Genomic DNA, 23,345 nt, shown 5'->3' with positions numbered 1-23,345 from the left:
CTGTTGTGGCCTCTCCCGTTGCGGAGCACAGGCTCCGGACACGCAGGCTCAGCGGCCATGGCTCACAGGCCCAGCCGCTCCGCGGCACGTGGGATCCTCCCGGACCAGGGCACGAACCCACATCCCCTGCATTGGCAGGTGGACTCTCAACCACTGCGCCACCAGGGAAGCCCCTTCTCCCAGTTTACATTATTTTAAGTGATGTTAGAATAATGCAGAAGACATAGTCACAGGCAGAGTCAAAGGAAGCAGAAGTAAGAGCAACTGCAAAATTCCAGAGGCAGGAACACACCTGGCATGTTCTAGGAACCAGCCTAACCCACAAAAATATTCCTAACTAAAGTGACTTCATCAACTTTCCAACTTTCAATCACAACACTGCCTACCCTTACAAAATATCTCAATATAGCAATACTGGACCAGTCCTTGATAATATGAAGATTCTCTTTAAAACTGAGCAGGAAATATGCATTAATGTAAGAGCAATTCATGAAAGCAACCATGCATGTTACATGTAGTGCAGGATGTCCTAGAATCCCTTGTAACTGGAATGGGGCTCGCTGGCTGCGTGTTCCTTTACCCTCCCACTTACCAACACAACTGCACAGAAAGCCCACCTGCCCACAGTGGCCAAGAGAAATCACAGGCAGGGGCCTCATCCACCTCCCAGTAGTCTATCTATCACCTATTCCAGTGGCACACTTACTCCTTCAGTCACTGTGCCTTGATTGTCTTGCCCATCTTCATCATCATCTTCATCATCTGCTTCTCCTTTCTGAACAAACTCATTTCTTGTTCGAAGGTACAAATCCCAGAGTTTGCAAGCAGCTTTATATTCAGGAGAATCTGGCTGTACATTAGCAAGGAGAAGAGAAAAAAAATATCACTTTAGTATTTTATTGTAAATCAGTTACTACTTTTAAAGCATCCTGTTCCAGCAGATTGGTATTCTAAGACATAACTTTGAAAACTCTATTACAAATTTAAAAATTCTTACGAGTAAAAGATACATGGGCCTCAATTCCTCTTCTGAAGAACTAAGTGTATGTTTTAAAGGCATTCTGGAATGAAATTATTTTATTTATTTATGCCCTATCTCATTACAGAAAGACTTGAAGAAAAAAATAAATGATTTGCTAAATAAAGGCTAATTATTACTAATACACTAAGAAAGGCAATTTAAAGGATAAGACCCAGCTTAAGGGATACAAGACTAAAGGACAGAAGCTAATGATTGTCCTGATTATCACTTCTATTTTTAAACTATTTAACACCTTATTTGAATATTTTCTTTTCCTGAAGTATGGTGGGGATAAACTAACTGAAACTTTCCAGTAAGAACAATGCTGGGGGACTTCCCTGGTGGTCCAGTGGCTAAGACTCTGTGCTCCTAATGCAGGGGGCCCGGGTTTGATCCCTGGTCAGAGAACTAGATCCCACATGCCACAGTTAAAGATCCCTTGTGCTACAACAAAGACCCCCCACGCCACAACTAAGACCCGGTACAGCCAAATAAATAAATAAATATTTTTAAAAAAGAAAAAGAATAATGCTGGATGCAATGTTAAACAAAGAGTAAAGCTTTAAAAATGTATCCGTGTGCTGCCAATAAGGAGTAAGCAATGTTCATAAAAGCAAGAATAGAGTAAAAGCAGGAACCCGGATGAACAAGAACACTGCCTTCACCTGAAGGCACCTATAAGACAAGATAACCTAACCTTTAGTTTTCAAGCCTCCTTGAGGCTGCAAGGACAAGAGATAAAGGCCAGGGTCTGCCCAAAGCTGGGAATCCAAAGGCCATGGATGCAGTGTAACTGGGAATTCAAAACAATTCAGTTTCTCTGCTGCCGGGGAAAAGGAAGACTACCGACCTCAACCTCCACCCAGCTAAACCCATGGCACTTTGGAGAGAAGAGAGGCATGAGAGGAATCTCCTCTGAGAACTCTTCACCATAAGCTAGCCCTAACGAAGAGAGGCCAGGTGCCTGGGATAAGCAACAAATCTTCTCTAGATGAACCCAACTTCAATCTAAGCCTAAGTCTCCCTATAGATAAAGTTCCAAGAAATATAAGTTCATAGTCAAAATTCATGAAACACACAAGAATAAGAATCACAAGAGGACTTCCCTGGTGGTGCAGTGGTAGAGAATCTGTCTGCTAATGCAGGGGACATGGGTTCGATCCCTGGTCTGGGAAGATCCCACATGCCGAGGAGCAACAAGCCCACCCACCACAACTACTGAGCCTGCACTCTAGAGCCTACGCACCACGACTACAGAGCCCACGTGCTGCAGCTACTGAAGCCTGCGCGCCTAGAGCCCATGCTCCACAACGAGAAGCCACCGCAATGAGAAGCCCACGCACCGCAACGAAGAGTAGCCCCCGCTTGACACAACCAGAGAAAGCCCATGCACAGCAACAAAGACCCAGTGCAGCCAAATATCAAAGGGAAAAAATAAGAAAAGAGTCACAAGAGAAAGCTAGCAGAAATGACAGCAAAAACACATGCAAATAATTCAGATATTGAATTATCTGCTACAGAATAAAAAATATGTTGAAAACGTTTAAAGAAATAATAGGACTGAAGACATAAGCAATCCCCAAAATAGAAACTACTTCGAAAATAAGAAAAATATAAACATTAAAATGTAAGAACTCAATAGATTGGTTTAAGAGCAGATTTCAAAGAAAAATATAAGAACTGGGGGCTTCCCTCGTGGCACAGTGGTTAAGAATCCGCCTGCCAATGGAGGGGACACAGGTTTGAGCCCTGGTCCAGGAAGATCCCACATGCTGCTGAGCAACTAAGCCCGTGCGCCACAACTACTGAGCCTGTGCTCTAGACCCCGTGAGCCACAACTACTGAAGCCCGTGCACCACAACTACTGAAGCCTGTGTGCCTACAGCCCGTGCTCTGCAACAAGAGAAGCCACTGCAATGAGAAGCCCGTGTACTGCAATGAAGATCCAATGCAGCCAAATATAAATAAATTAATTAAAAATATATATACATTAAAAAAAAAGAAAAACATAAGAACTAAAAATATGACCTAAAAAGAAATAGTGACACAAAAAAGGGGACTACAAAAAGTTAAGAGAAATGGAAACCTAAGAGAGTTCTAATATAACATCCAGTCACAGTTCTACAAGAAGAGAGAATGGGGAAAGGGCAATATACAAAGACATAATGGCTGAAAACTTTCCAGAACTGATGAAAAATACCAACCCAAAGATTTAGAAAGATCTACAACTCCCAAATTCTATAATAATAAGATATTCGTATCTAGACATATCACAGTGCAACTGCAGAATATAAAAGACATAAAGAAAATACTAAAGATAGCTAGAAAGAAAAGACAGGTAACCTTCAAAGGAAATACAGTTATACTGACAGATATTTCTCAATAGCAATATAAGAATGAAGAATAAAGACAGTAATATATTTGTAAGTAAAAAAAGTGACTATATAAAACAGTAACATTATTTTATGGGATTAAAAATTTATCACAATAGAAATAAAATACAAAACATCAATAGCATAAATAAAAAGATCAGAGTTACATCATTCTAAGGTTTTGCATTATTTAGAAGGGCATTTAAGATACCAATTTATTTATTTATTTATTTGGCTGCATTGGGTCTTCATTGCTGCACGCAGGCTTTCTCTAGTTGCAGCGAGCAGGGGCTACTCTTTGCTGTGGTGTGTAGGCTTCTCATTGCGGTGGCTTCTCTTGTGAAGCATGGGCTCTAGGTGCACGGGCTTTAGTAGTTGTGGCACGTAGGCTCAGTAGTGTGGCTCGCGGGCTCTAGAGCACAGGCTCAGTAGTTGTGGCACATGGGCTTAGTTGCTCTGTGGCATGTGGGATCTTCCCAGGCCAGGGCTCGAACCCGTGTCCCCTGCATTGGTAGGCAGATTCTTAACCACTGCGCCACCAGGGAAGCCCCAAACTCTACACTTTAAAAGAGTGTGTGAATTATATCTTAATTAAAGAAAAAATATATACACACAGCATTAAGAATAAATCTAACATTTTTGCAGAATCTTGATGAAAAAACATTTAAAGCTATGCTAAAAAGACAAATAAATGAAGATGTACCAAATTCACAGACTGGAATAATCAACATCACAATTATGTCAATTCTCCAAAATACAATCTACACAGCCCATGCAATTCCAATACAAATTCAAACAATCTTTTTGGTCCTTGTTGACTTAACACACTAATATTAAAATGTATAAAAATAATCAAAACAGTTTCTTTGCCAGATAAAGAATTATAAAGCCACAGAAATTAAGGTAGAAATAGAATAGCTCAGTTTTAGATAAGCTGGCCAGAACAAAAGGAACAGAATAAAGGGCCACAAAGAGACCCATGAGCACATGGAATCAATGCCAGCATTACCACCACAGACAAATGTGAAGCGGATGGCCATTTCAAGGTGCTGCTTATACCTGTGGAAAAAAAATAGATCCCTACCTCAGAGAAGACACAACAATCAATCCCAGCTGCACTAAAGGCTTATACACGAAAGACAAGACTATTAAACTTTCAGAAGAAAATAAGAGAATATCTTTATAATCTTTGGGCAGGAGAGTTTTCTGAAACAAGATACAAAGAAGGATAAACCACAAAGTTAAAGACTAATAAATCTAACTATATTAAAATAAAAAACCTTCTGTTCATCAAAAGACACCACAGGGACTTCCCTGGTGGTCCAGTGGGTGGGACTCCACGCTCCCAATGCAGGGGGCCCGGGTTTGATCCCTGGTCGGGGAACTAGATCCCACATGCATGCCGCAACTAAGAAGTCCGCATGCCACAACTAAAGATCCTGCATGCTGCAACCAAACATGCCACAACTAAGACCTGGTGCAGCCAAAATAAATATATAAATATTTAAAAAAAAAAGACACCACAAAGAGTGAAAAAATAGCCAAATAGTGGGAGAAGATATTTGCAACACACATAACCAAAAAAAGGATTAGTATCTAGAACAAAAAAATTTCTGAAAGTAAATATGAAAATGACAAACAACCCAAGAAACGGGCAAAAGATTTGAGCAGACACAGAAGAAACAAGAATGGGTCATAATCATATTAATCTTCAGTTTTCTTTACTAACAAGAGAAATGCAAACTCAAACTACCAAATGAAAAACCACTACTTATCTACCAGCCTGATAAATATTAATAAAGCCACACAATTACCAAATTGGATATCTTCCAAATTTGATGCTTTCTTACCTTATAATAGGCCTTTGCATTGTTAAAAAGCAACTGGAAGTCAGCAGTCAGCAGATTAACATCATCATACTCTTCCATTTTTAGTTTCTGTTGGATTTTCATCAAGTCAATGGGCTGAGAAACCACTTCATAATAGTCTGGTTGATTTCTGTCAATAATTTAATGTTTTTTAAAAAGATATTTATTAATCAAAAGCCCATAAAAAGTTATGTCTCAAAACTCTGTGGTAATGTCCAACACGCCAAGTGACAGAACATACTAGATGTACTCTCATTATTGGAACTGAGAAGGAATAACAAAAGCAAGACGAATATGCACGCCCTTTTCAAAATACATATTGGTGATATAGAAACCTAAATTAACATCTGTGATAGTCTTTTATATGCAAAATATTTAAGATTTAAGGCACCAACACTAAAACCATGTCAATGGTATCTCCTGTAAATGAAAATGACTTACCTTTCATGGGGTTCAATAATGGCTGAAAACAGGTATGTTCCAAAGCTCTTTATAAACTTACGAAATGGATTATCTTTCTTCAGGTAGTGACCACAGAACTTTCTCTACCAAGTGCTATCAAGTGCCCAGTATATATGCTGCTCTAACATCAAGTACTAAAGTGACAAAAGAGAAAGATGAGGCCCTTGGCACAAGGAGCTTACCAAAGATAAAAGGGCATAAGACATGAACAAACATGACAAAACAAAAAAGGCATGGGAATGATACACAGAAAATTAAGGATAGTGGTTATCTCTTGGAGAGGAGGGGACACTTTAAAGGTAGTTACAATAATTTCTTAAGTTGGGTTTTGGTTCATGGATGTTTATTATTATTCCTTCTGGCTTTTTTTCAAATGGAGTTCCATGAGACAAGTAAACCTTCTGCAAAATTATCTAAGCAATTGTTTTTCACAATTCTCCCTCAGGGGTAGATAAAACTCATCCTAGATGTGTAAGAGGGTAAGTTACTACATATGAAGAATGTTGTCATTAAGGCTTTAATTTCTCCTGGGACACTCACTGGCTGACATGTTTTAGCCATGTATGTATGATATATTTAATTTTTTAAAACTTTTTGCTTTAACATAAAAATTGCAAGAATAGTACACAGAATGTTTTTTCTGAACCATTTGAGAGTAAGCTGCTGAAGAGTTGTGTGTTTTTCCTATAAAAAAGGACCACAGTTCAATCATCAAAATCAGAAAATTCACTTTGATACAGTCTCATCATCTAATCCTCAGAACCCATTTATATTTTGCCAACTGTTGCAAAATTGTCCTTTATAGAAAAAGGATCAATGTGAATCATGCTGCATTCAGTTATGTTTCCTCAGTTTCCTTCATTCTGAAAGTTCCTTAGTCTTTCCTTGACTTTGATGATCTTAATACTTTTGAAAATTATAGGCCAGTTATTTTGTAGAGTGTCCCTTAATCTGGGGTTGTCTCTTCTCCTGAGGAATAAATTCTGATGATGCTATATTCATCTCACTGTATTCTATCAGGTGGCGCTTAATTTCAACTCATGCCACTACTTAGATGAGGTTGATTTTGGTCACTTGATTATGGTCTGCCAAGCTTCTCAACTGACCAAGTTACTCTTTTACCCCTTGTACTTTATGGAAAGGTAACTCCAGGCTATGTAACAGCCTGTGACACGGCTACTGTCCACAACCCCTACCCCATACCCCCACCGCTTGTCTCCCTTGCAGATTCCTACCTTGCTCAGCCTCACCTAATGACTTTGAATTCTCCAGGAAGGAAAAGGAAGAAGAGTAAATTAAGTTTTTAAACCCTTATCAACTACTTACGATTTCAGTGAACTATAAAATTAAGTACGAGGGGATAAAAGGAGTATTCAATCTGCTTTTCAAAGAAAGTGTAAGAACATAAAGGTCTCAGTGAGTAACAACAAAGGCCCACCCAGGCCTAATATCAATGTTGTCAGTGGTACCAAGGGACTTTCTCAGAGTGAACATTAGGGCTTTGTTAACTTGCTATCCTAGATGGCTCTCTCCGCCTGGGCCTGATGGGCCATAGTCCACTGCTCCTTGCTAAAGCTGGGCCTCGGCAGCCTCTCAGGCTTGGGGGATTATCTGTAGACAACTGACAATGCAATGAGGACACATACCTAGAAAGGACATTATCTCCCAGAAGCTCTGCTAGGGGGTTCCTCACAAACATTTTCAGAATTGCCATATAGAAAAAAAGGTCAGGATCCCAACATTCCACTCTATATAATGTGATCAAAACAAGGTCCCCTCACTTTGAAAATGAAATAGCTCTAACTGGTTTTTCCCACTTAAATCAACATACAGAAAAGTATAGAAAAGTAAAAACTGTCCCTATTCATCCAGAGTTAAAAGCACTATTAATATTCTTCCAGACTCTGTGCACACATACACACACACATAGGATTGTGAAGTACATGTCTTAAGAGCTTTTCTCTTTCAACAATAGGTGAGGGCACCCTGCCATAATATGGCCACAGAATAGTCAAAGCACAACTAAGAGTTTTAACCAGAAAAGTGAGAAACACTCTGCCTGATGTGCAGAGCCTGCTGGCTACCCCTAAACCTATTTTGCCTCCTTCCCAAGATGACAGCATTCTAAGCTCCTGCCTGGGTACTAAAGGCCAAATTCTTAGCCACGTTGCAGCTAAGTTCTGACCAATGCAAGAGCTGAAATGTACCACGTCCAGGTCACATCCTAACATGTTTCTTTTTTCCTATGGGCCAGAAGGTAGTTGTGGTGGTGAGCCGTCTCAGACCATGCAGACAAGGGCGATACCCCAAGCACAGCAGAATAAAAAGACAGACAGTATCTCGGCCCTGAAGACCTCACAGAATAGGAGTTGTACATGAGAGAAAGCAATTGTTCTTGTTTCAGCCATTGTTAATTTGGATGTCCTAGTACAAGCAGCCTAACATACTAATCAAAACAAAGTCTCAAAAAGAGATTCACAAATGCATGGCTCTGAGCAGTACTTCTTCCCACAAGCTCTTGAGAAAACATGCATTCCACAGAGGAGGAGCAGAGACGCAGGCAGGCACAGCACTGGGGGGAAGGCAGCAGTGCTCCTAAAGTACTGCGTCATGGAGGCTAGAAGACAGTGCTCTAGCACCAAAGGCCTGTATTTTCTGCCCCTCAGCTGGTGGAAAACAGGCAGCAGAGGGGCAGTCCTTTTCCATGAGGTGCTTGTGTACTACAATATGATGCTGCTTCCCTATACAACATACTGGTTAAGACCACAGGCTTTAGAATCAGAAAAACCTGAGTCTGAATTCTGGTTATCCTCAATAGTTCTGAGAACTTGTACAAGTTGTCATCTATAAACTGTGATAACAATACTGCTCAGGTTTAAACAAGATGAGGCCTGGAAAGCACTTAGTACTGTGTCTAGCATGTAGTAAGCAATAAATATGGGCTTTTAATAACATATGCTAATTAAATGACAACTTTCAAAAGATTGTTACTGATTAACTGAAATCTGGAGAGGGATTTCATTAAAAAAAAAAAAAACTCTTCTTTTTTGGCATGACTAATTTACAGAGCTCTCCTCATTCAGGATGATGATACTGCATCCTTGGTGGCTCTGCTCTTTGGAGTGAGAGGTTTGCCTTCAGATCAACCTAGAGCTTGTTGGCTACCCACTGTGGCATCAACATTCATGAATGGATCTAAATCTTTAATTAACTCATTGTATTAGTTTCCAATTGTTGCTCTAACAAATTACCACAAAATTAATGGCTTAAAACAACACAAATTTATTTTAGATAGGTAGGTAGGTAGATAGATCCTAGTGGTTCTGATTCTCTGGAGAACCCTGACTAATATGGTCTTCCAATTTCATTCTTCTTTTTCAGGATGGTTTTTTTTGTTTCTGAAAAAAATTCTGTTGGGATTTTGTTAGGTTTTGCATTGACTCTGTGGACTGCTTTGGGTAGTATTGGTATCTTAACAATATTAAGTTTTCCAATCCAAGAACATGGGATATCTTTCCATTTTTTTGTGTTTTAATTTCTTACAGAAGTGTGTAGTTTTCAGTGTAAAGTCTGTCACCTCGTTGGTTAGGTTTATTCTTTAATCTCCTTTTTGGATTGTTCACTGTTAAGGTACAGAAATGCAACTGATTTTTGTGTATGTTGGTTTTGTATCTTGCAACTTTGCTGAATTCACCTATTACTTCTAAAAGTTTTTTAAAAACAATCAAGACTGTAAATTTCATGTTGTATATTTTTTACAACTAAAATTTTTTTCTTTAATTAAGGCAAAAATTTTTTTAAATGCGCTTCGCTACACCTTGACAACTGAAACTAAAATCTAGACCCCTGTATCATCTAAGCCATTCCTTCCAAAAGAAAACTCAATTATTAAACACTTTCAACTTGGATCCGGGACCAAACCCCTCCCACTCACCTTCGCTTTGGTGCCCTAATGAAGAGCTCACAGAGGAGCCTGCCCTGCTCATCCTTATAGTCTCGGATGGTGTTGTAGAGTTCATGGCACACGGCAATCTACACATAGGAAAAGGAGAAAAATCACCAGAAAAGTGAACAGAAAGTCAGTGTAGGGGTTCTTAAAAAAAAACAACAAAACATAAAATGCCAGTAGAGAACGATGAATCCCCAAATTCCCACATGGGAACCCAAGTCTAAAGTATGCTGACAGTACTTCTTCTTATTTAAAATCATTTAAATGATTAAATCTTTCATCAGAATATGTTACTGGTGATTTTCTTTTCCTTTAAACAAAATTAGTTTATATCACTCTTGTTTAAAAATCATCCAATAGAGGGCTTCTTATCAATCAGAGAATAAAATCTAAACTCCTAACACAGAGTATGTAGGGTATACTCTGGCTGGGCAGACTTTGCCAGTTTCCTTCTCCCTCTTGACCATCTCTCTGTAATCACAACCCATCAAATCCATTCCTGATCCAGCCCCTCTGCCTGGAACACCCTTCCCCAGTGCTCTGCAGGGCTGCTGCCTTCTGATCACAAAGAAATCTTTCCTGAAGGTATGGGCCAAAACAGCCCATATCATCCCAACTTTTCTTCTTAGCACTCATCACTAGCTGAGGATACTTTATTATTTATTTGTTCATCTGTTTACATTCTGCTTCCCCAACACTAGCATCTAAGCTCCATGTAAAAAACTAGCTCGTCTTACACATAGTTCTTTCCCAATCACCACAACAGTGCCTGGCACATGACAGCACACACTTACTTGAATGACTATATAATGTGACAAAAATGATATTCTTTATTATTTCATAATATTAAATTACACTATTACTGTAAGACTTCTGGCTAAGTGTATACTTTTCATAAAAGAAAGGTTAAGAATATCAAGCCAGAGGAAAAAGAAGCTGAGAGGCCTTGCATCTTAACTGCTTATCATTAAAGGAAAGGTAGGGAATTGTGCAGAAGGCAGAAACTGTGATCTGAGTTACTTACAGGGTCTACAGTCGGAAGATTGGAAAGTCTCCTCCTTTTCCTGCTTGGGCCTGGCGTGGACACAGAATGGTGCCCATCATCAAAGTCTCCGCTGACACTACTGGAAGGGGAGGTAGCTCTTCTTCTCTTGGAACCCATGGAATCCAACTTCTTCTATAAGAAATAATTAGCCATGTTCTTACACTGAATTTTATACTCTGCCACCAAGCCCTCAGTTGGCCACTTGCCACAAAGCTTCTGGTTCACTTAGGAGAATATTTTCACTGTTGCAAAGAAGCTTAACTATGTTTTTTTCAATGCAAGTCCTGGCCCTTGCTTTAGCCCCTTCACTTACCAGAATGCTACACTTTCAACTTGGATGGGACAAATTCAGCAACAGTATACTCATTTGTATTTACCAATTTTGAATGACTCAACCACTTCTGGCCCCAAATTTACCCTGGACTGGAATTTGGAAACCCACATAATTATATATGTGGGTACACCCACATATAATGGTGTGTTGGAGGTACTGATCCCTCAGCCCCTGAGGGAGTCAGGCAGGCCTCAGGGACAGAGTCCCTAAGGTGGTCACCTCTGGAGTCAGCAGCCTCATCTGTTTTCCCCAGTGTTTCTTATGATTATGATCACTTTCCAGGTGGGCCAGCATGTTGGAAAAAAACAAAAACCAAAAAACAGGAAGCAGACCCTGAGGCAAATTAGTGCAAAAGGATAAGGGGACAGAGGATTAACCTTCTAGCATTTTAGATGTACCCTAAAATTAACACACTGAAAATGAATTTTCTCCATTCATTAAAGTAAGATCCACAAGACATACCCCAGAAAACACTCAACATACTTGCCATACCTATGCTAAAGTAGCAAAATTGCATTTTGAAACTTTTCTGTCAATCCAGACTAACCTCCTTTTCAGTTATATGAGGTACCCTATCCCCATGAATTCACAGCTTTACATTTCAGTAGATGATCTTGAAGAGCACCCCAGAAGTGAGGTTTTAGGCCCTCCTCGGGCTCCCAGAAACATGTAAATATTTGCTCTAAGTTTTAGGCAGGCTGCTAAGTAATCTTAACACAGCTTTACAATATATATATATATATATATACACATATATATATATTTGACTATAACACAAGAAATGCAACCACTGAAATGACCTGCTACAGCTAGAAGAAGGTAAGGGTGCATACCTGAGAAAGTCCTACAATGCTTATACAATTTAAAAACAGTATCAAATAGCATATTGTGATTTCACAGGCCTTTCTCTAAAGCAAAAAGAAAAAACTGATCCCAGTGTCACTCATCAACATTCAATTTCAGGACACTAAGACACTAGTAGCTGAAAGAATGGGTTGCCAGTAGTATGGAGAGAAAAACTGGGGATCTCCAGGGGACAGAAAGCAGGAGCAAAACAAACCAATAAATAAAAAATTCTGGTAACCAACTAACAAACTAAGTCTCTTATCTCTTCCTCTGAATTACAGTCCACATGGTGTTTAAAAACAGAGCCTAATATGATGATGTTCCTTCCTCTAGGACTTGGTTTGTTATACAGTGTATTAGTTTGCAATCGGCCACAACTGGCTAAAGCTTCAAAGGGCGTTAGGCCAAGGCCAGCCAACTTTTGTTGATTTTTGTTTGTTTTATAAAAGGCTGATAAACTGGTGTCAATTCATTAAAATGAAGAAACTAAGGACCAAGCTTTTGTAAACAATCTATGACAAGGACACAAGTGAATTTGATGAACATAAGGCAGGAATCTTTATGAAAAGGATAACAAAATTTAAGAAAGGTGGAAGGGAAAAGGCAAGGAAGGACAGAAAAGGGAAAGGGTGTAGATGATCAGTAATTTACCAGCTTTACCAGAGCACAACCAGCTCCTCGAAAAGCCAGTCTCCTCATTATGTCTGAAGGCCAAGTGAAGCCAGTGGGAGAAGGCAGGGCTTTAGAAGTGCTGATTCAGTGTTAATATATTCAAAACTGAAAGAGAAGAAAAAGGCAGAGACAGGGGAAATAAAAAGAAGGGTCAAAGGAGTAAAAATGAGTACGAATAGACAGAAAACATTCAAGCAGAACTGCTAAAGATACGAGATCTGGAGAAAATAGGCATATCAGTTTTCTTGCACCAATCAAACAGCTGCAAAGGCTCAGGCACTAACAGTATCTGATATTTCTTCCATTTTAAAACCAAATGCTTTTCACATACATAAAGATGCCTCACTGAGGTTCCCCTTTACTCACACGGAATGACTGTCAATTCCAGGAACGAAGCATGCCTGCCCAACTGCACCCTAGTCAATAAGAGCAGAGTTCAATCACAGAGCTGGAATGGAGAGTGAACACATGTGGAAGGCTTACATGTGACACCAAGTGTTAGCAAGCTGGAACAAACCAAGAATGGCTCATGTGAGCAGAGTATGGAAAACTCCTCCTCGTCAAAAAAATTCAGAGAGACATTTCTTTCCAAAAGTCCTATCAGCACTGAAAAGATATCACATACAACTTTAGAAAGGTTAAAAAAAAAAAAAAAGCCTTCGACCATTTGGCAGGAGGTCAAAATTACTTTTATAAATAATCCGCTGAAAATCAAATGACAAAAAATGTAAATCATTGGGGGGGTGTTTAGACCACACAATATTCAAAACTCCTTGACTCATTAATTTACTTTGATAAGAAAAAAAAAGATTCAACTTAAGGATAATTTTCGAATATTTTCTCATCCAAGGAACACATTTTAACATGTATTTTGGAAGTTTGGCTACAAAGGCAATGTGGCCAGGTGGGTGGGAGGGGCAATAGGACCTGAGCTCAGAAGACCAGGATAAGAGACCCAGGTCTTCCATCTCTGTTTGATGTTGCTTGAGTCACAACCTTTCAGATCTGTTTCTTTATTTCTAAAATGAGAACAGCAGTGTACATATCTCCCTTGGATTGTTATGACAGTGAAAAATGTATGTGAAATCACTTTGAAATGTCAAAACACAAAAAAAATGTTAAGTTTTAACTCTAGGATTGTACGCTGTCTTGGGCACAGGAACAGCACTTTATCCATTTTTGTAGCCTGACTTATAGCATAGTTTCAGTGATCAACTTATCTATTTAATAAGACATATTAAAAGTGCACTTAAGTGAGACATTAAAAAAAAAGTTTGCATAGTTTCAAAGGACTGTGAGCATCCATTCAGTAATTCTTTTTCTATAAAGAGAAAAGATTCTGAAACTTAGTTACAAGTTTTTAAATGGCACTGATTACAGTCAGATGTCCAAAACTCTAACAACCAATGATAAATTACAGTGGACAGTAAAGAATAACTTTACAATGTGCAACTGGGAAAATATTTACTCAGTGTAGCCTAATGGTATATTTTGACAGTTTATAGACTTTTAGTACTCTCCTGTATTTCTAGTATTTCTTAGTACTGTAATACAGGTTTAAAACAAAAATCTTGGAAAAGAGAAGATTCAAAAATGGGAAAAAATCGCTTATAAACCAACTTCCCAGAGAAAAAGAACCCTTAACGTTGGCATTCACAGCTTTCAGTATTTATTCTATGCCCTGGTTGCCTTTTTTTTTTTTTTTTTTTAAAAAGCATGAACAAACCACATGTATTATGTTGCAGCCTGTGTTTTAACTTAGGGAATATTCTCCCAATTCAGTGTTCTCTCACATGATGCTGGATGCCTTGAGAGTAGTCTATCATACAGATAGCAATTTACTAATCTTGGCGATCTGCATTGAATATCAATACTTAAGATATTCTGTACACTCCCAAAGCCAAAGAAAGTGGTCAAAGCCCTTCTATTTATCCACACATATTTATTACTGATTTGACATACTTCTTCAAAAGATACCTTCCAATCTTCCTTTGGATCTAAAATATGGGCAATCTGTTAACAGGTGATATGGCAGAAATTATACTACTCTTTTGTATTGAGTCCAATTTGCTTTTGAATTGTACTTGGGAAAAGAGTTCACTACTAAATGGAAAAAAAATACCTTGAAATCATTTTTGAGGAGTCTTAGTTTGCTGGAAAATAAGTTAATAAAAATGCTTTACTCCAACATATGTTTCTATAATTGTAGTAATAATTTCTATATCCACTATACCGTGTATTTGTCATTTGCTTTTCAGGATCTCTTCTACATTTTTGCCAATCTTTCTTCCTCTTTAAGTCACCAATTTCTACCCTACAATAACAAAACTATGCTTCTTTCTCAGTAAAAAAATTTTAAGAGACGAAAAAATAACCAGAAACACACAATTTGAAAATCTCGATTCTTTGTGGTGTTGCATATAAGAAACTATACCTGGGCTCCACGACAAATACAAGTCCCATTGATAAAAATACTCAGTCTGAACAGAGTCATCCAGAAAGTACTAAAAAAAAAAATTTACTAGGAGAGTTTGTGTCTGAACCGTCAAGAAACGACAACAAAAAAAGGAGGCCCTGAGCTGCGGAGAAAATGAAAGACTTTCCCAACCTGTCACCGGTACGGGGAACTAAGGGAAACGTTGACAGTTTTGAAGCTGCCCGCGACGAGAGCTCGGCCAGCCGCGGGGGGCGGGAAAGCGGGGCGCGGGTAGTTTCCGGGCCGCTGCGCGCCTTTGTCCCGGCAGGCAGGTGCGGCAAGGCTGCCAGGCGCTTCCCGAAGCCCGCCGCCATGCCCCGCCCCGCGCGCCCGGCCCGACCGGCGCATCCCGACGGCCGGGGCGGGGCCTCCGCCGCTGCTCCCGCCCGCCCGGGCCCACACAAAGGCCCGGCAGCCGGCTGAGAGGAAGCGGCCCCGCCCGCCCCGGGCCCGGCCTTACCCAGCCGCTCCGCCGCCTGCAGCCCCGGCCGCGGTCACCGACCGCCGCGCCCCGCCCCGTGGCCGCCACGGCTGCTGCTATTGCTCCTCCAGCCGCTGCCGTCGCTCCAGCACCCGCCGCCCTCACCGCCCTCACCCCTCCCGGTGCCGCCGCAAAACCAGCCCCGCGGCCGCCGAGCGAACCTGGCTCCGCGCGACACTGCGTGCGCGCGCACGCGGGCAGGCCGCGGCGCGCTTTACGGCGGCAGCGTGAGTGCGTGACGCTCGCGCGTGGTCTCTGTTCGCACGTGGCGCCTGCGGAGGCGCTTGTGGCTGTGAGCGCTGGTGCAACAGCGGGCGCAGCCCTTCCGACTTACAGTATGAAGCGGCCGAGTGAGTGTGGTCAGGGGGCGGGCTTGGAGGGGCCTCTGTGTCTGATGGTCGACGGACCCACCAGGGCGCTCGTCTGCGGCTTGGTCTCTGGGGAATGGAGGGCCGGCGGGGAGGCCGTAGCCCTGATCCCGCCTAGCACTGGGGGGTTGGAAGGCTCCACGTGAGTCGCGGGCCTGTGGTGCAGAAAGAAGGCTGGGCCCCAAGGGTGAAGGTCGGGCCAGAGTCTCGTGAGGACCCAGTCAGTGTCTGAGCCAGGTTTCAGGCGCAGCGTTTTCCCTTGTGCGGCCACGTTTGATCCGGCCCTGGTGAGATCTGAGAGCCGCCTCTCGACCCCACTGTTAGCTCCTCCTTTGTGATTCGTGCTATTTGATAAGAAGTGGCTCTATTTTTGGATCTTATACGCTTCTGTGTGCTATCCCAGTATAATCTGGGAAGAGTGGGAGCGGGGAAGTTGGGCTCTACAACGGATCTGTTGAATCCGTCTTTGGGACTTGAGTGGTCCGTGTTTTATCTTTACCACACACCCACAAGATTTTTTAAAAATTCATTTATTTTTATTTTTGGCTGCGTTGGGTCTTCGTTGCTGCGCGCGGGCTTTCTCTAGTTGTGGCGAGTGGGGGCTACTCTTCATTGCGGTGCGGTGGCTTCTCTTGTTGCGGAGCACGGGCTCTAGGCATGCGGGCTTCAGTAGTTGTGGCTCGCGGGCTCTAGAGCGCGTGCTCAGCAGCTGTGGCGCACGGGCTTAGTTGCTCAGCGGCATGTGGGATCTTCCCGGACCAGGGCTCAAACCCGTGTCCCCTGCAATGGCAGGCGGATTCTTAACCACTGCGCCATCAGGGAACTTCCCCACAAGATTCTTAAATTAGGTTTCAGAGCCAGTTAATTACTTAACGCAAACATAGATGTGACCCTAGAGCGCAGTCATCAAAAACTACAACTGATCATTTGTGGATAAAGTGGATTTTAAAAAACTGTAAATAGGGCTTCCCCGGTGGCTCAAGAGCAGCCACCAGAATGAGAAGCCCGCGGTCACCACAACTAGAGAAAGCCCATGCGCAGCAATGAGGACCCAACGCAGCCAAAAATAAATAAATTAAAAAGAAAACAGTTAATAAATTAACCCTTTTGTGATATGTTGCTTTGCAGAGTTAAAGAAAGCAAGTAAACGCATGACCTGCCATAAGCGGTATAAAATCCAAAAAAAGGTAAGTCTTGTTCTTGAAAGAGTTATACCAAGTATAATGCTAAACTTATTTCTGCCCCACCCCTTCTCCACAAAGAGGTCTGGATTAATATTAGTATGATTTCACCTCAAGAAACGGAGGTTGGATAGACTATGACACAAGCTCTTAAGCATCAGAAGTAATTCAGTGATAAGAGTCTAAATTTTGATCAATATGGTAACAATTGCTGCAAAAAGAATCTCCTGGTGACTTTTTCTTGCTGTTTCATACATAAGCATGTGTTCTCTGCATTGTTACAGTTAAAGTTCTATGTTTCTAGGTCATTTTACAGATATAAGTAAACTGCAGCCAGATTGGTTAGTCACATGAATTTTGTTTAGTATTTTTGTTAACTAATAAAATTTTATTACGATAGGTTCGAGAACACCATAGAAAATTGAGGAAAGAGGCTAAAAAACGGGGTCGAAAGAAGCCTAGGAAAGACCCGGGAGTTCCAAACAGTGCTCCTTTTAAGGAGGCTCTTCTTCGGGAAGCTGAGCTAAGGAAACAGCGGGTAAAATGCATCTAAAATGTTCAACAAGTGATGTGTGGGTGTGTGTATTTTTTTCAAAGTAAAGTTACAATATCAGGTCACTTTGGCTCTCCCATTTCTCTTGTGGCTTGAACACAGCTTGAAGAACTGAAACAGCAGCAGAAACTTGACAGGCAGAAGGAACAGGACAAGAAAAGAAGACTTGGAACTGACCCTGCTGTTGAGCTATGTAACATGGAACCTGTGAAAGAGGTAATGATTACAGTCATGAAAAATGGAGAAATAGGTTACATCTACTGACCTACTAATTTTGTGTCCTTTCCCCTTGTCTTTATCACCTAGGAATTTGGGCAATGCAAAGCTAAGAAAGCCAAGTCAAGCAAACAGAATCCGAAGAGGCTGTATTGTCAGGAACTTAAAAAGGTATCATAGTCTAGGTTAGTGTCTAAAAGTGGTAATGAGGTTTAAAAGACTAGAATTTTTTTTTTTTTTTTCTTTCTCTCCTGACACCAACCTTGTAGAGGTGGAAGTAGAGTTCTCTTGAGCAGGAAGAATTCTTCAGCAAGTTGGCTTACTGATATGTTTCACTGAAGGAAATATTGTTATGGTTTTAATTTTTTTGCATGGGAACAGTTCCCCATAAGCATGATTTACAGAAGTGGCATTTTGTGATAAAATAACATTATGACACAGTGGCTTTTTAAATAGAAGGAAATACTTTAGAGGAGCAGTACAAAAGTAAGAATCTCTAAAGTACTTTGCTGAAACCTAAGTGAAGGAGGTCAAGGGGATGTCTTGGTGTAGCACTGCCATCCCCTACACCTGTTTTCCTAAGGTCACTCCCTCCTGTGAATAGACCCTGACTGTGTTTCTCAGCAGCTCTTGGTAGGGCCACAAAGGTCTTTCAAACTACATAACTCAGAATGGGAAGATTATACATTTAGATAGTTGGGAATGTTTCCACTCTTGAAATCCACTTTGATCAGAGGCCACTGAACAAACTTATGTCTTACTGTCATGTAAGAAATAAACATGTGAACATCATTCACACCAAAGTGAAGATAAGAGATTCAACTCTGGGGCTTCCCTGGTGGCACAGTGGTTAGGAATCGCCTGCCAATGCAGGGGACACAGGTTTGAGCCCTGGTCCTGGAAGATCCCACATGCCAGGGAGCATCTAAGCCCGTGAGCCACAAATACTGAGCCCGTGTGCCACAACTACTGAAGCCCGTGCGCCTACAGCCCACGCTCCGCAACTAGAGAAGCCACCGCGGTGGGAAGCCCGTGCACTGCAATGAAGACTAGCCCCTGCTCACTGCAACTAGAGAAAGCCCACGTGCAGCAACGAAGACCCAATGCAGCCAAAAAAAAGAATAAATTAAAAAAAATTTTAAGAGATTCAACTCTGAGCTCACCCTGTTGCAAAGTAGACAACGCCAGTGTACTTATGTGGAGGGTGGTGCCAGAGCAAGGGATGGTGTTCTGATAGCTTCTGCTTTGACAGGTGATTGAAGCCTCAGATGTTGTGCTGGAGGTGTTGGATGCCAGAGATCCTCTTGGTTGCCGGTGTCCCCAGGTAGAAGAAGCCATTGTCAAGGGTGGACAGAAAAAGCTGGTACTTGTATTAAATAAATCAGGTAGGCGAAAACATTGCTCTTTATGTTCCATATACACTAGTGAGGTATGAGGAAAACATCTGAACAGTCTTGATTGTCTCTGAAGACTGATAAGATCCAACTCTGACCTCAACAAAACCAATGCATATGCATGAGCTCTTGTTGCCAAAGACAGTGCTGGGCAGTGGGGTGGAAATTTTTTTTTCCCTTAATTACTATATTATACTTTATTTACTTATTTATTCATTTATTTATTGTTATGTTGGGTCTTCTTTGCTGTGTGTGGGCTTTCTCTAGTTGCGGCGAGCAGGGGCTAGTCTTCATTGCAGTGCACGGGCTTCCCACCGCGGGCTTCTCTTGTTGCGGAGCACGGGCTCTAGGCATGTGGGCTTTAGTAGTTGTGGCACGTGGGCTTAGTAGTTGTGGTGCACGAGCTCAGTTGCTCTGTGGCACGTGGGATCTTCCCAGACCAGGGCTCAAACCCGTGTCCCCTGCATTGGCAGGCGGATTCTTAACCACTGCACCACCAGGGAGGTCCTGGAGATGTTTTCTAGAAGCGAATTAACTGGTTTGTACTGTTCTTTCGCTATTCAGTACTTAACCACCTTGTCTTATTTAACAGTGTAAGCTTTTATGCTCAGCTTACTGTGTAGTATATTTCACGTAGGAAATGATGACAGAGTGCCACATTCTTCACACCTGCGCAATGTCGACATGTGGCACTATTTAGATGAGACATGATTATGTATCTGGGTTTGAGCAGCAGGGACAGAAACACCCAGAAACAGAAACCTGTGAAACAGAAAGTAAGGATGGGATCTAAAATTACAGTTGGGGTCAGTAAACATGGCTCCTACCTGATAGTAAATTCTGGAAACATAGCCCTAAGGTTAGTATGGTAATATTCTAGAGGATGACTTAATCCTGAAAGGATGAGCAATGCAGAGGGGAATTAAAGAAATACAGAGGTGTACATACTGAACTCTGTTAACCAGAAGCATGGTAGGCAGCTGACCCTCTCCCCATCTTCTAGTTCAGATACTTTTGAAAAAACTGGGAAAAGGCAAACCTGAATGAAATCCATAGTTTACTAGACTTTGCAAATTTATCTCAACAAAATGACCAAATTGGAACAGTGTTTTATTCCTAATCCCTATCAGATTTGGTACCAAAGGAGAATTTGGAGAACTGGCTAAGTTATTTGACAAAGGAATTGCCAACAGTGGTGTTCAAAGCCTCAACAAATCTGAAGGACAAAGGGAAGAGAATCAAGGTACCCTTAATTTAGTGGTGGGAAATGTGGTTCTTTCATCTTTCAGATGGGTGAAATATGATGAGTGTACAAAATCTTGATTAAAAAATGATAACTTTTAAGATCCAACTCTGATTTCATCCAGAGATAATCTGAAAGGCAATGGAATGTGGTGATTTTAATAGATGGGCTCTGGAGCCAGATGGCTTGGGTTTTGTCTGGTGGATTGTCAGAAGTAGTTAAACTAATTATTTAGAATTTTAACTTGTGAAGGTAAAGAAGAAAGCTGCTCCATTCAAAAGTGAAGTCTGTGTTGGAAAAGAAGGCCTTTGGAAGCTTCTTGAAGGTTTTCAGGAGACTTACGGCAAAGCCATTCACGTTGGGGTAATTGGTGAGTTTCAGTTCAACATATTTTATGTCTTATCTCAGTAAGTGCAACTCGGCACTATAGGTAATGTTAGCTTCTAAGAGCTCTGGTTTATTTGAATTAATAATTGTTTCCTGCTCTTTCATTACCTGTGCAAGAAATGAAGATGCTAAGAGTAGTTTTAGTGTTGAAGTGAAGATGCTCAGATCCAACTCTGGTCTTGCTCTAAACAGGCAAGCATAAAATAAGGGAGTGGAGATTTTATAATTACCAGCACATAATGCCTTTTGTATCTGTGGATTTCCCATTTGTAGGTTTCCCAAATGTGGGGAAAAGCAGCATCATCAATAGCTTAAAACAAGAACGGATATGCAATGTTGGTGTATCCATGGGACTTACAAGGTAAATTGAGTTCCATAATTGCAATATTTCATTATAGGTAAGTATGATTTTGTTTATTTTAAGGGAGACAGTTTTCTATTTCTATTTACTCAACTTTCTATTTAGTGAAAGGAACAGGGTTAAGCCAGTGTTAGGCTTGGGAAGAATTGATTAGAATAGCTGCCCACAATCTAGTTTGAAAGACGAGCAAATAGATTCATAGAAGGAAAAGCTGCCTTAGAGGAAGTGATGTTTGAACCTGAACTTGAAATGAATAGAAGTCTGCCAGGTAGAAGAGGGGGGAGATACTACAGAGGAAACAGCATGTGTTTAGGTCAATATGTATGTAAGCTATAACACGTAGTGTTTTGTCTTTAGAAGAGGAGGGTGTGCTGTTACGGTTTTAGATAAACATGAAGCAAATGATGATAAAATGGATCTGACAGACTGTGCTGAGTTTGTTCAATCCAACCCTGAGCTTCGTTGTGTCTCTTGACCTTCAGGAAAACCAGTGCCCGTCAGTTACCATCTTTCTTGTCTCAGGTACATGCAGGTTGTCCCCTTGGACAAACAAATCACAATCATAGATAGTCCAAGTTTCATCGTGTCTCCACTTAACTCTGCTATTGCACTCGCTCTGAGAAGTCCAGCAAGTATTGAGGTAGTAAAACCAATGGAGGCTGCTAGCGCCATTCTGTCCCATGCTGATGCTCGACAGGTAAAAAGAATCCCCTTCCCTTGAGCTCCATCTTGTCTTTCATTATAAGCATTTTTTTTTAACATCTGTACTATATCAGATAGATGACAGTTTGTTTTTCTTTTTTTAATAAGGTAGTACTGAAATTTACTGTCCCAGACTTTAAGAATTCTCTGGAATTTTTTACTTCACTTGCTCAGAGAAGAGGACTGCACCAAAAAGGTGGAAGCCCAAATGTAGAAGGTGCTGCCAAACTGCTGTGGTCTGAGTGGACAGGGTAAGGCTTCTTTCTGTTGGCTTTTTGATGGCCACATAGAATAAAGGAACTGATTTTTGACACACTTTATTTTTAATACCAGTGCCTCCTTAGGTTACTTTTGCCATCCCCCTACATCCTGGACTCCTCCACATTTTAATGAGAGCATTGTGACAGACATGAAATGGGGCTTTAATCTGGAAGAACTGGAAAAGAACAATGCACACAGCATACAAGGTAAGCACGGCTTGTGTTTAAATACTGTCTTCATAAGCTGACAGGCCAATAAAGGTCTCATCTGTTTACACGGGCTGTTTACCTTTTCTAGCCATCAGGGGCCCTCGTTTAGCCAGTAGCATCCTTTTCCAGTCATCGGGTCTGACAAATGGAGTGATAGAGGAAAAGGACATACCTGAAGAATTGCCGAAACAGAAAGAACGGAAGCAGGAGGAGGGGGGGGACTATGAAGATGTCAACACTGACCAGGAATGTGTTGACGAAGAAGGTGATGTAAGTATGTTGTGCGTGAGTTGTTTAAGCTGAAGTAAGTTTTCTAGCATTACAATGTACAACAGAGGGGAAGGGGCTGAAGGAAGAAATAGAAATTAAATATTTCATGACTCTAAAAAGCCTCGTACAATTTAGAAGTTTAAGGCTTGCAATCGTTAGTCTTGATTTTGTGCATCCATTAATGTGTAACTCCAGAGACGTTTTCTGGGTATGTAATTAAATTGGATTAATGAGCACACAAGGGCTTACTAACACTGTTTCTCTGTCCCACAGGAAAAGAGCTCAGACATGTCCCCTGAAGAAGAGGCCTGCGAGGCACTGCCTGAGGACTGTCAATCAGGTGAGTTGGGTGGAGGGATCTTCTAACAAAGCAGTACAGTAGCTTTTATTTTTGTTTTTAAACACCTCCTTTTTCTTTCCAATATAGATAAGCAGTCTGCACCATCTTTCATCTTGGATAAAATGACTGAAGAGGAAGATGATGCTTATGATTTCAGTACAGATTATGTATAATAGAACTTTGTCCTTATATAATGGTGTTTTGTTGTTGGTTTTTAACATTGTGAGCAGACTGCTAAGCTGTTCTCTGCGTGTGATGTACCAGTTTGTTACAGTATGACATAAGCTGTGTAAATTTTGTGAATGTGTATATAATGATATATTCATTTTAAAAA

General features: G+C 41.0%; 2 protein-coding genes and 3 non-coding genes across 33 annotated transcripts in view; 4 read left to right on the top strand and 1 right to left on the bottom strand.

The window, feature by feature from the left end:
• The window catches only part of PBRM1 (polybromo 1), a 101,968-nt gene extending 86,304 nt beyond the window's left edge, over nt 1–15,664 (bottom strand). For 6 of the 28 annotated variants that reach the window (XM_033424554.2, XM_049716045.1, XM_049716039.1 and 3 more), the window contains exons 1-5: nt 15,506–15,664; nt 10,697–10,849; nt 9,658–9,755; nt 5,244–5,391; nt 707–850 (exon numbers count right to left, since the gene is read on the bottom strand). In XM_033424554.2, the coding sequence (XP_033280445.1) occupies nt 707–850; nt 5,244–5,391; nt 9,658–9,755; nt 10,697–10,834 (528 nt within the window). In that variant the 5' untranslated portion in view covers nt 10,835–10,849; nt 15,506–15,664. Of the gene's footprint in view, nt 1–706; nt 851–5,243; nt 5,392–5,702; nt 5,858–9,657; nt 9,756–10,696; nt 10,850–12,548; nt 12,675–12,935; nt 13,057–14,802; nt 14,822–15,177; nt 15,323–15,505 lie in introns of those variants that run through there. The other 22 variants (XM_012532329.3, XM_049716040.1, XM_049716047.1 and 19 more) reach the window with 11 other exon arrangements.
• On the top strand, nt 15,663–23,314 carry GNL3 (G protein nucleolar 3). 2 transcript variants are annotated; one of them, XM_049716059.1, is made up of 15 exons: nt 15,663–15,876; nt 17,023–17,081; nt 17,476–17,613; nt 17,731–17,844; nt 17,935–18,015; nt 19,097–19,229; nt 20,369–20,481; nt 20,734–20,851; nt 21,142–21,229; nt 21,752–21,926; nt 22,040–22,182; nt 22,265–22,398; nt 22,490–22,671; nt 22,945–23,011; nt 23,099–23,314. In XM_049716059.1, exons 1-15 carry the CDS (start codon nt 15,864–15,866, stop codon nt 23,182–23,184), a joined length of 1,644 nt encoding a protein of 547 aa, XP_049572016.1. In that variant the 5' UTR covers nt 15,663–15,863; the 3' UTR covers nt 23,185–23,314. The 2 variants fall into 2 exon arrangements, with proteins under 2 accessions (XP_049572016.1, XP_049572015.1); XM_049716058.1 differs by having other exon boundaries at nt 21,731–21,926; nt 22,490–22,675; nt 22,958–23,011.
• LOC117200734 (small nucleolar RNA SNORD19) lies at nt 19,271–19,348 on the top strand. The gene has a single exon (XR_004482396.1). It is a non-coding gene; the product is annotated as a small nucleolar RNA SNORD19 (small nucleolar RNA).
• Nucleotides 20,526–20,607, top strand: LOC117200736 (small nucleolar RNA SNORD19B). The gene has a single exon (XR_004482398.1). It is a non-coding gene; the product is annotated as a small nucleolar RNA SNORD19B (small nucleolar RNA).
• LOC117200735 (small nucleolar RNA SNORD69) lies at nt 21,619–21,695 on the top strand. The gene has a single exon (XR_004482397.1). It is a non-coding gene; the product is annotated as a small nucleolar RNA SNORD69 (small nucleolar RNA).
• Nucleotides 23,315–23,345: the final 31 nt, after the last annotated feature.

This window comes from Orcinus orca, chromosome 10, assembly GCF_937001465.1.
Source record: "Orcinus orca chromosome 10, mOrcOrc1.1, whole genome shotgun sequence".
NCBI lineage: Eukaryota > Metazoa > Chordata > Mammalia > Artiodactyla > Delphinidae > Orcinus > Orcinus orca.
The sequence above is the reverse complement of the archived record's forward strand: the minus strand, read 5'-3'. Positions and strand labels throughout refer to the sequence as shown.